The sequence below is a fragment of the Acipenser ruthenus genome, unplaced genomic scaffold, assembly GCF_902713425.1.
Source record: "Acipenser ruthenus unplaced genomic scaffold, fAciRut3.2 maternal haplotype, whole genome shotgun sequence".
NCBI classification, from domain to species: domain Eukaryota; kingdom Metazoa; phylum Chordata; class Actinopteri; order Acipenseriformes; family Acipenseridae; genus Acipenser; species Acipenser ruthenus.
This window is the reverse complement of record NW_026707716.1, coordinates 177,142-190,000: the sequence shown is the minus strand read 5'-3', so window position 1 is coordinate 190,000 and position 12,859 is coordinate 177,142. Positions and strand designations below refer to the sequence as shown.

The 12,859-nt window shown below is 30.3% G+C and overlaps 1 protein-coding gene across 2 annotated transcripts in view; it reads left to right on the top strand.

Annotated features, from left to right (window-relative positions):
* LOC131728107 (AP-4 complex subunit mu-1-like) overlaps positions 1-12,658 on the top strand; it is a 29,450-nt gene extending 16,792 nt beyond the window's left edge. For both annotated transcript variants that reach the window (XM_059019301.1, XM_059019300.1), the window contains exons 13-16: positions 11,146-11,190; positions 11,917-11,967; positions 12,212-12,329; positions 12,435-12,658. In XM_059019301.1, the coding sequence (XP_058875284.1) occupies positions 11,146-11,190; positions 11,917-11,967; positions 12,212-12,329; positions 12,435-12,626 (406 nt within the window). In that variant the 3' untranslated portion in view covers positions 12,627-12,658. The remainder of the gene's footprint in view (positions 1-11,145; positions 11,191-11,916; positions 11,968-12,211; positions 12,330-12,434) is intronic.
* The last annotated feature ends 201 nt before the right edge of the window (positions 12,659-12,859 follow it).

Below are 12,859 nucleotides of genomic sequence, written 5' to 3'. Positions count from 1 at the left end.
TATATAATGTGTGTGTGTATATATATATATATAATGTGTGTGTATCTCTCTGTTCTTCCCTCGTTATATAATGTGTGTGTATATATATATATATAATGTGTGTGTATCTCTCTGTTCTTCCCTCGTTATATAATGTGTGTGTATATATATATATATAATGTGTTTGTATCTCTCTGTTCTTCCCTCGTTATATAATGTGTGTGTGTGTATATATATATATATAATGTGTGTGTATATATATATATATAATGTGTGTGTATCTCTCTGTTCTTCCCTCGTTATATAATGTGTGTGTATATATATATATATAATGTGTGTGTATCTCTCTGTTCTTCCCTCGTTATATAATGTGTGTGTATATATATATATATAATGTGTGTGTATCTCTCTGTTCTTCCCTCGTTATATAATGTGTGTGTGTATATATATATATATAATGTGTGTGTATCTCTCTGTTCTTCCCTCGTTATATAATGTGTGTGTATATATATATATATATAATGTGTGTGTATCTCTCTGTTCTTCCCTCGTTATATAATGTGTGTGTGTATATATATATATAATGTGTGTGTATCTCTCTGTTCTTCCCTCGTTATATAATGTGTGTGTATATATATATATATATATAATGTGTGTGTATCTCTCTGTTCTTCCCTCGTTATATAATGTGTGTGTATATATATATATATAATGTGTTTGTATCTCTCTGTTCTTCCCTCGTTATATAATGTGTGTGTGTATATATATATATATATATAATGTGTGTGTATATATATATATATATAATGTGTGTGTATCTCTCTGTTCTTCCCTCGTTATATAATGTGTGTGTGTATATATATATATATATAATGTGTGTGTATCTCTCTGTTCTTCCCTCGTTATATAATGTGTGTGTGTGTATATATATATATATAATGTGTTTGTATCTCTCTGTTCTTCCCTCGTTATATAATGTGTGTGTATATATATATATATATATAATGTGTGTGTGTATATATATATATATAATGTGTGTGTATCTCTCTGTTCTTCCCTCGTTATATAATGTGTGTGTGTATATATATATATATATAATGTGTGTGTATCTCTCTGTTCTTCCCTCGTTATATAATGTGTGTGTATATATATATATATATAATGTGTGTGTATCTCTCTGTTCTTCCCTCGTTATATAATGTGTGTGTATATATATATATATATAATGTGTGTGTATCTCTCTGTTCTTCCCTCGTTATATAATGTGTGTGTATATATATATATATATAATGTGTGTGTATCTCTCTGTTCTTCCCTCGTTATATAATGTGTGTGTATATATATATATATATATAATGTGTGTGTATCTCTGTTCTTCCCTCGTTATATAATGTGTGTGTGTATATATATATATATATAATGTGTGTGTATCTCTCTGTTCTTCCCTCGTTATATAATGTGTGTGTATATATATATATATATATAATGTGTGTGTATCTCTCTGTTCTTCCCTCGTTATATAATGTGTGTATATATATATATATATATAATGTGTGTGTATCTCTGTTCTTCCCTCGTTATATAATGTGTGTGTGTATATATATATATATATAATGTGTGTGTATCTCTCTGTTCTTCCCTCGTTATATAATGTGTGTGTGTGTATATATATATATAATGTGTGTGTATCTCTCTGTTCTTCCCTCGTTATATAATGTGTGTGTGTATATATATATATAATGTGTGTGTATCTCTCTGTTCTTCCCTCGTTATATAATGTGTGTGTGTATATATATATATATATATAATGTGTGTGTATCTCTCTGTTCTTCCCTCGTTATATAATGTGTGTGTGTATATATATATATATAATGTGTGTGTATCTCTCTGTTCTTCCCTCGTTATATAATGTGTGTGTATATATATATATATATATAATGTGTGTGTGTATATATATATATATAATGTGTGTGTATCTCTCTGTTCTTCCCTCGTTATATAATGTGTGTGTATATATATATATATATATAATGTGTGTGTATCTCTCTGTTCTTCCCTCGTTATATAATGTGTGTATATATATATATATATATAATGTGTGTGTGTGTATATATATATATATATAATGTGTGTGTATCTCTCTGTTCTTCCCTCGTTATATAATGTGTGTGTGTATATATATATATATATAATGTGTGTGTATCTCTCTGTTCTTCCCTCGTTATATAATGTGTGTGTGTATATATATATATATATATAATGTGTGTGTATCTCTCTGTTCTTCCCTCGTTATATAATGTGTGTGTGTATATATATATATATAATGTGTGTGTATCTCTCTGTTCTTCCCTCGTTATATAATGTGTGTGTGTATATATATATATATATATAATGTGTGTGTATCTCTCTGTTCTTCCCTCGTTATATAATGTGTGTGTATATATATATATATATATAATGTGTGTGTATCTCTCTGTTCTTCCCTCGTTATATAATGTGTGTGTATATATATATATATATAATGTGTGTGTATCTCTCTGTTCTTCCCTCGTTATATAATGTGTGTGTGTATATATATATATATATATAATGTGTGTGTATCTCTCTGTTCTTCCCTCGTTATATAATGTGTGTGTATATATATATATATATATAATGTGTGTGTATCTCTCTGTTCTTCCCTCGTTATATAATGTGTGTGTATATATATATATATATAATGTGTGTGTATCTCTCTGTTCTTCCCTCGTTATATAATGTGTGTGTGTATATATATATATAATGTGTGTGTATCTCTCTGTTCTTCCCTCGTTATATAATGTGTGTGTATATATATATATATATAATGTGTGTGTATCTCTCTGTTCTTCCCTCGTTATATAATGTGTGTGTGTATATATATATATATAATGTGTGTGTATCTCTCTGTTCTTCCCTCGTTATATAATGTGTGTGTATATATATATATATATAATGTGTGTGTATCTCTCTGTTCTTCCCTCGTTATATAATGTGTGTGTATATATATATATATATAATGTGTGTGTGTATATATATATATATATAATGTGTGTGTGTGTATATATATATATATATAATGTGTGTGTATCTCTCTGTTCTTCCCTCGTTATATAATGTGTGTGTGTATATATATATATATATAATGTGTGTGTATCTCTCTGTTCTTCCCTCGTTATATAATGTGTGTGTGTATATATATATATATAATGTGTGTGTATCTCTCTGTTCTTCCCTCGTTATATAATGTGTGTGTGTATATATATATATATATATAATGTGTGTGTATCTCTCTGTTCTTCCCTCGTTATATAATGTGTGTGTATATATATATATATATAATGTGTGTGTATCTCTCTGTTCTTCCCTCGTTATATAATGTGTGTGTGTATATATATATATAATGTGTGTGTATCTCTCTGTTCTTCCCTCGTTATATAATGTGTGTGTATATATATATATATATAATGTGTTTGTATCTCTCTGTTCTTCCCTCGTTATATAATGTGTGTGTGTATATATATATATATAATGTGTGTGTATCTCTCTGTTCTTCCCTCGTTATATAATGTGTGTGTATATATATATATATATAATGTGTGTGTATCTCTCTGTTCTTCCCTCGTTATATAATGTGTGTGTATATATATATATATATAATGTGTGTGTATCTCTCTGTTCTTCCCTCGTTATATAATGTGTGTGTGTATATATATATATATATATAATGTGTGTGTATATCTCTGTTCTTCCCTCGTTATATAATGTGTGTGTGTATATATATATATATAATGTGTGTGTATCTCTCTGTTCTTCCCTCGTTATATAATGTGTGTGTGTGTATATATATATATATATAATGTGTGTGTATCTCTCTGTTCTTCCCTCGTTATATAATGTGTGTGTATATATATATATATATAATGTGTGTGTATATATATATATATATATAATGTGTTTGTATCTCTCTGTTCTTCCCTCGTTATATAATGTGTGTGTGTATATATATATATATATATAATGTGTGTGTATATCTCTGTTCTTCCCTCGTTATATAATGTGTGTGTGTATATATATATATATATATAATGTGTGTGTATCTCTCTGTTCTTCCCTCGTTATATAATGTGTGTGTGTATATATATATATATAATGTGTGTGTATCTCTCTGTTCTTCCCTCGTTATATAATGTGTGTGTGTGTATATATATATATATATAATGTGTGTGTATCTCTCTGTTCTTCCCTCGTTATATAATGTGTGTGTATATATATATATATATATAATGTGTGTGTATCTCTCTGTTCTTCCCTCGTTATATAATGTGTGTGTGTATATATATATATATATAATGTGTGTGTATCTCTCTGTTCTTCCCTCGTTATATAATGTGTGTGTGTATATATATATATATATAATGTGTGTGTATCTCTCTGTTCTTCCCTCGTTATATAATGTGTGTGTGTATATATATATATATATAATGTGTGTGTATCTCTCTGTTCTTCCCTCGTTATATAATGTGTGTGTGTATATATATATATATATAATGTGTGTGTATCTCTCTGTTCTTCCCTCGTTATATAATGTGTGTGTATATATATATATATATAATGTGTGTGTATCTCTCTGTTCTTCCCTCGTTATATAATGTGTGTGTATATATATATATATATATAATGTGTGTGTATCTCTCTGTTCTTCCCTCGTTATATAATGTGTGTGTGTATATATATATATATATAATGTGTGTGTATCTCTCTGTTCTTCCCTCGTTATATAATGTGTGTGTGTATATATATATATATATAATGTGTGTGTGTATATATATATATATATAATGTGTTTGTATCTCTCTGTTCTTCCCTCGTTATATAATGTGTGTGTATATATATATATATATATATAATGTGTGTGTGTATATATATATATATATAATGTGTGTGTATCTCTCTGTTCTTCCCTCGTTATATAATGTGTGTGTATATATATATATATATATATAATGTGTGTGTGTATATATATATATATATAATGTGTGTGTATCTCTCTGTTCTTCCCTCGTTATATAATGTGTGTGTGTATATATATATATATATAATGTGTGTGTGTATATATATATATATATAATGTGTTTGTATATCTCTGTTCTTCCCTCGTTATATAATGTGTGTGTATATATATATATATATAATGTGTGTGTATCTCTCTGTTCTTCCCTCGTTATATAATGTGTGTGTATATATATATATATATATAATGTGTTTGTATCTCTCTGTTCTTCCCTCGTTATATAATGTGTGTATATATATATATATATAATGTGTGTGTGTATATATATATATATATAATGTGTGTGTATCTCTCTGTTCTTCCCTCGTTATATAATGTGTGTGTGTATATATATATATATAATGTGTTTGTATCTCTCTGTTCTTCCCTCGTTATATAATGTGTGTGTGTATATATATATATATAATGTGTGTGTATCTCTCTGTTCTTCCCTCGTTATATAATGTGTGTATATATATATATATATATATAATGTGTGTATATATATATATATATATAATGTGTGTGTATCTCTCTGTTCTTCCCTCGTTATATAATGTGTGTGTGTATATATATATATATAATGTGTGTGTATCTCTCTGTTCTTCCCTCGTTATATAATGTGTGTGTATATATATATATATATATATAATGTGTGTGTATCTCTCTGTTCTTCCCTCGTTATATAATGTGTGTGTATATATATATATATATATAATGTGTGTGTATCTCTCTGTTCTTCCCTCGTTATATAATGTGTGTGTATATATATATATATATATAATGTGTGTGTATCTCTCTGTTCTTCCCTCGTTATATAATGTGTGTGTGTATATATATATATATATAATGTGTGTGTATCTCTCTGTTCTTCCCTCGTTATATAATGTGTGTGTGTGTATATATATATATATAATGTGTGTGTATCTCTCTGTTCTTCCCTCGTTATATAATGTGTGTGTGTGTATATATATATATATAATGTGTGTGTATCTCTCTGTTCTTCCCTCGTTATATAATGTGTGTGTGTATATATATATATATATAATGTGTTTGTATCTCTCTGTTCTTCCCTCGTTATATAATGTGTGTGTATATATATATATATATAATGTGTGTGTATCTCTCTGTTCTTCCCTCGTTATATAATGTGTGTGTATATATATATATATATATAATGTGTGTGTATCTCTCTGTTCTTCCCTCGTTATATAATGTGTGTATATATATATATATATATAATGTGTGTGTATCTCTGTTCTTCCCTCGTTATATAATGTGTGTGTGTATATATATATATATATAATGTGTGTGTATCTCTCTGTTCTTCCCTCGTTATATAATGTGTGTGTGTGTATATATATATATAATGTGTGTGTATCTCTCTGTTCTTCCCTCGTTATATAATGTGTGTGTGTATATATATATATAATGTGTGTGTATCTCTCTGTTCTTCCCTCGTTATATAATGTGTGTGTGTATATATATATATATATATAATGTGTGTGTATCTCTCTGTTCTTCCCTCGTTATATAATGTGTGTGTGTATATATATATATATAATGTGTGTGTATCTCTCTGTTCTTCCCTCGTTATATAATGTGTGTGTATATATATATATATATATAATGTGTGTGTGTATATATATATATATAATGTGTGTGTATCTCTCTGTTCTTCCCTCGTTATATAATGTGTGTGTATATATATATATATATATAATGTGTGTGTATCTCTCTGTTCTTCCCTCGTTATATAATGTGTGTATATATATATATATATATAATGTGTGTGTGTGTATATATATATATATATAATGTGTGTGTATCTCTCTGTTCTTCCCTCGTTATATAATGTGTGTGTGTATATATATATATATATAATGTGTGTGTATCTCTCTGTTCTTCCCTCGTTATATAATGTGTGTGTGTATATATATATATATATATAATGTGTGTGTATCTCTCTGTTCTTCCCTCGTTATATAATGTGTGTGTGTATATATATATATATAATGTGTGTGTATCTCTCTGTTCTTCCCTCGTTATATAATGTGTGTGTGTATATATATATATATATATAATGTGTGTGTATCTCTCTGTTCTTCCCTCGTTATATAATGTGTGTGTATATATATATATATATATAATGTGTGTGTATCTCTCTGTTCTTCCCTCGTTATATAATGTGTGTGTATATATATATATATATAATGTGTGTGTATCTCTCTGTTCTTCCCTCGTTATATAATGTGTGTGTGTATATATATATATATATATAATGTGTGTGTATCTCTCTGTTCTTCCCTCGTTATATAATGTGTGTGTATATATATATATATATATATAATGTGTGTGTATCTCTCTGTTCTTCCCTCGTTATATAATGTGTGTGTATATATATATATATATAATGTGTGTGTATCTCTCTGTTCTTCCCTCGTTATATAATGTGTGTGTGTATATATATATATAATGTGTGTGTATCTCTCTGTTCTTCCCTCGTTATATAATGTGTGTGTATATATATATATATATAATGTGTGTGTATCTCTCTGTTCTTCCCTCGTTATATAATGTGTGTGTGTATATATATATATATAATGTGTGTGTATCTCTCTGTTCTTCCCTCGTTATATAATGTGTGTGTATATATATATATATATAATGTGTGTGTATCTCTCTGTTCTTCCCTCGTTATATAATGTGTGTGTATATATATATATATATAATGTGTGTGTGTATATATATATATATATAATGTGTGTGTGTGTATATATATATATATATAATGTGTGTGTATCTCTCTGTTCTTCCCTCGTTATATAATGTGTGTGTGTATATATATATATATATAATGTGTGTGTATCTCTCTGTTCTTCCCTCGTTATATAATGTGTGTGTGTATATATATATATATAATGTGTGTGTATCTCTCTGTTCTTCCCTCGTTATATAATGTGTGTGTGTATATATATATATATATATAATGTGTGTGTATCTCTCTGTTCTTCCCTCGTTATATAATGTGTGTGTATATATATATATATATAATGTGTGTGTATCTCTCTGTTCTTCCCTCGTTATATAATGTGTGTGTGTATATATATATATAATGTGTGTGTATCTCTCTGTTCTTCCCTCGTTATATAATGTGTGTGTATATATATATATATATAATGTGTTTGTATCTCTCTGTTCTTCCCTCGTTATATAATGTGTGTGTGTATATATATATATATAATGTGTGTGTATCTCTCTGTTCTTCCCTCGTTATATAATGTGTGTGTATATATATATATATATAATGTGTGTGTATCTCTCTGTTCTTCCCTCGTTATATAATGTGTGTGTATATATATATATATATAATGTGTGTGTATCTCTCTGTTCTTCCCTCGTTATATAATGTGTGTGTGTATATATATATATATATATAATGTGTGTGTATATCTCTGTTCTTCCCTCGTTATATAATGTGTGTGTGTATATATATATATATAATGTGTGTGTATCTCTCTGTTCTTCCCTCGTTATATAATGTGTGTGTGTGTATATATATATATATATAATGTGTGTGTATCTCTCTGTTCTTCCCTCGTTATATAATGTGTGTGTATATATATATATATATAATGTGTGTGTATATATATATATATATATAATGTGTTTGTATCTCTCTGTTCTTCCCTCGTTATATAATGTGTGTGTGTATATATATATATATATATAATGTGTGTGTATATCTCTGTTCTTCCCTCGTTATATAATGTGTGTGTGTATATATATATATATATATAATGTGTGTGTATCTCTCTGTTCTTCCCTCGTTATATAATGTGTGTGTGTATATATATATATATAATGTGTGTGTATCTCTCTGTTCTTCCCTCGTTATATAATGTGTGTGTGTGTATATATATATATATATAATGTGTGTGTATCTCTCTGTTCTTCCCTCGTTATATAATGTGTGTGTATATATATATATATATATAATGTGTGTGTATCTCTCTGTTCTTCCCTCGTTATATAATGTGTGTGTGTATATATATATATATATAATGTGTGTGTATCTCTCTGTTCTTCCCTCGTTATATAATGTGTGTGTGTATATATATATATATATAATGTGTGTGTATCTCTCTGTTCTTCCCTCGTTATATAATGTGTGTGTGTATATATATATATATATAATGTGTGTGTATCTCTCTGTTCTTCCCTCGTTATATAATGTGTGTGTGTATATATATATATATATAATGTGTGTGTATCTCTCTGTTCTTCCCTCGTTATATAATGTGTGTGTATATATATATATATATAATGTGTGTGTATCTCTCTGTTCTTCCCTCGTTATATAATGTGTGTGTATATATATATATATATATAATGTGTGTGTATCTCTCTGTTCTTCCCTCGTTATATAATGTGTGTGTGTATATATATATATATATAATGTGTGTGTATCTCTCTGTTCTTCCCTCGTTATATAATGTGTGTGTGTATATATATATATATATAATGTGTGTGTGTATATATATATATATATAATGTGTTTGTATCTCTCTGTTCTTCCCTCGTTATATAATGTGTGTGTATATATATATATATATATATAATGTGTGTGTGTATATATATATATATATAATGTGTGTGTATCTCTCTGTTCTTCCCTCGTTATATAATGTGTGTGTATATATATATATATATATATAATGTGTGTGTGTATATATATATATATATAATGTGTGTGTATCTCTCTGTTCTTCCCTCGTTATATAATGTGTGTGTGTATATATATATATATATAATGTGTGTGTGTATATATATATATATATAATGTGTTTGTATATCTCTGTTCTTCCCTCGTTATATAATGTGTGTGTATATATATATATATATAATGTGTGTGTATCTCTCTGTTCTTCCCTCGTTATATAATGTGTGTGTATATATATATATATATATAATGTGTTTGTATCTCTCTGTTCTTCCCTCGTTATATAATGTGTGTATATATATATATATATAATGTGTGTGTGTATATATATATATATATAATGTGTGTGTATCTCTCTGTTCTTCCCTCGTTATATAATGTGTGTGTGTATATATATATATATAATGTGTTTGTATCTCTCTGTTCTTCCCTCGTTATATAATGTGTGTGTGTATATATATATATATAATGTGTGTGTATCTCTCTGTTCTTCCCTCGTTATATAATGTGTGTATATATATATATATATATATAATGTGTGTATATATATATATATATATAATGTGTGTGTATCTCTCTGTTCTTCCCTCGTTATATAATGTGTGTGTGTATATATATATATATAATGTGTGTGTATCTCTCTGTTCTTCCCTCGTTATATAATGTGTGTGTATATATATATATATATATATAATGTGTGTGTATCTCTCTGTTCTTCCCTCGTTATATAATGTGTGTGTATATATATATATATATATAATGTGTGTGTATCTCTCTGTTCTTCCCTCGTTATATAATGTGTGTGTATATATATATATATATATAATGTGTGTGTATCTCTCTGTTCTTCCCTCGTTATATAATGTGTGTGTGTATATATATATATATATAATGTGTGTGTATCTCTCTGTTCTTCCCTCGTTATATAATGTGTGTGTGTGTATATATATATATATAATGTGTGTGTATCTCTCTGTTCTTCCCTCGTTATATAATGTGTGTGTGTGTATATATATATATATAATGTGTGTGTATCTCTCTGTTCTTCCCTCGTTATATAATGTGTGTGTGTGTATATATATATATATAATGTGTGTGTGTGTATATATATATATATATAATGTGTGTGTATCTCTCTGTTCTTCCCTCGTTATATAATGTGTGTGTGTATATATATATATATAATGTGTGTGTATATATATATATATATATAATGTGTGTGTATCTCTCTGTTCTTCCCTCGTTATATAATGTGTGTGTGTATATATATATATATATAATGTGTGTGTATCTCTCTGTTCTTCCCTCGTTATATAATGTGTGTGTGTATATATATATATATATAATGTGTTTGTATCTCTCTGTTATCCAGGTTACTTGTTTACCTGAAGCTTCGCTGTGACCTGCCCCCCAAGAAGTGAGTTTGGTTTGTGTGTGTCTGTGTCTGTATGTCTGTGTATGTATGTCTGTGTATGTGTATTTGTGTATCTGTTTATGTGTGTCTGTGTATGTATGTCTGTGTATGTGTATTTGTGTATCTGTGTGTATGTGTGTCTGTGTGTGTGTGTATGTCTGTGTATCTGTGTATGTGTATCTGTGTATGTATGTCTGTGTATGTGTATTTGTGTATCTGTGTGTATGTGTGTCTGTGTGTGTATGTATGTCTGTGTATCTGTTTATGTGTATCTGTGTATGTATGTCTGTGTATGTGTATTTGTGTATCTGTGTGTATGTGTGTATCTGTGTGTATCTGTGTGTCTGTGTATCTGTGTGTATGTGTATCTGTGTGTATGTGTGTATCTGTGTGTCTGTATCTGTGTGTCTGTGTATCTGTGTGTATGTGTATCTGTGTGTCTGTGTATCTGTGTGTCTGTGTATCTGTGTGTATGTATGTCTGTGTATCTGTATTTCTGTGTATCTGTGTGTGTATGTATGTCTGTATGTCTGTATGTCTGTATGTCTGTGTATCTGTGTATCTGTGTGTCTGTGTGTGTGTATGTATGTCTGTGTATCTGTGTGTGTGTATGTATGTCTGTGTATCTGTGTATCTGTGTGTCTGTGTGTGTGTGTATCTGTGTGTCTGTGTGTCTGTGTGTGTGTTTATCTGTTTATTCATTCGTTCTCTTTTTCTTTGTAATCCCAGTGCAGCCCTGAATGTGGTGGTGAATCTCCCAGTGCCCAAGGGCTCCGTGAGGTGAGCGGGTTTGAAGTTCCCAGTGAAACCAGTTCACAGAACCGGGGCAGAAGGTTCCAGGATACTGGTTTTTGTCATCCGTCCGTAACTATCCAGGCACAGAGTTTAGAAACACCAAACTACACTAAATCAATTTGGGGACGGACAATTCGACTACAACTTTAATATTATTTATTTATTTATTTATTTATTTATTTATTTATTTTTACAAAGTCTCCCCCACCCCCCTCTCCCTCTCTCTTAGTCTCTCCCAGGAGCTGAGCAGTCCGGACCAGAGTGCCGAGCTGCAGCCAATCAGCAGGGCCGTGCGCTGGGAGATCCCACGCTTCCCCGGGGGAGGGCAGCTCTCTGCACTGTTCAAGGTCTGTGCGTGTGTGTGTGCGCGTGTAGATGCTATCTTATCAAACCCTTTGCATCAGGACTGTTACTCACCGGTCCTCTCTCTCTCTCTCTCTCTCTCTCCTCAGTTGGAGGGCTCCGGGCTCAGCGCCGCCTCTCTGCTGGAAGTCGGGCCGGTCAGCCTGTCCTTCGAGCTGCCCAAGCTCACCTGCACCGGGCTGCAGATCCGATTCCTCCGCCTGTCACCCCCCCTCCCCGCCCTGCCCCAGCGCTGGGTACGATACGTCACGCACTCCGACTCCTACACCATCCGCATGTAGAAAGAGAGAGAGAGAGAGAGAGAGAGAGAGATCACACCCCCTCCCCACCCTGCCCCAGCGCTGGGTAGAGAGACGAGATGAGACTGACCCCAACCGTCGCTGCCTCAGCGTTGGGAGAGAGGAGAGGAGAGGAGAGGAGACTGACCCCAGCCGTCGCTGCCTCAGCGCTGGGAGAGGGGAGAGGAGAGATGGACGGATGCAGGTGTCTCAGTGCTGGTTGAGACAGCTTCAAC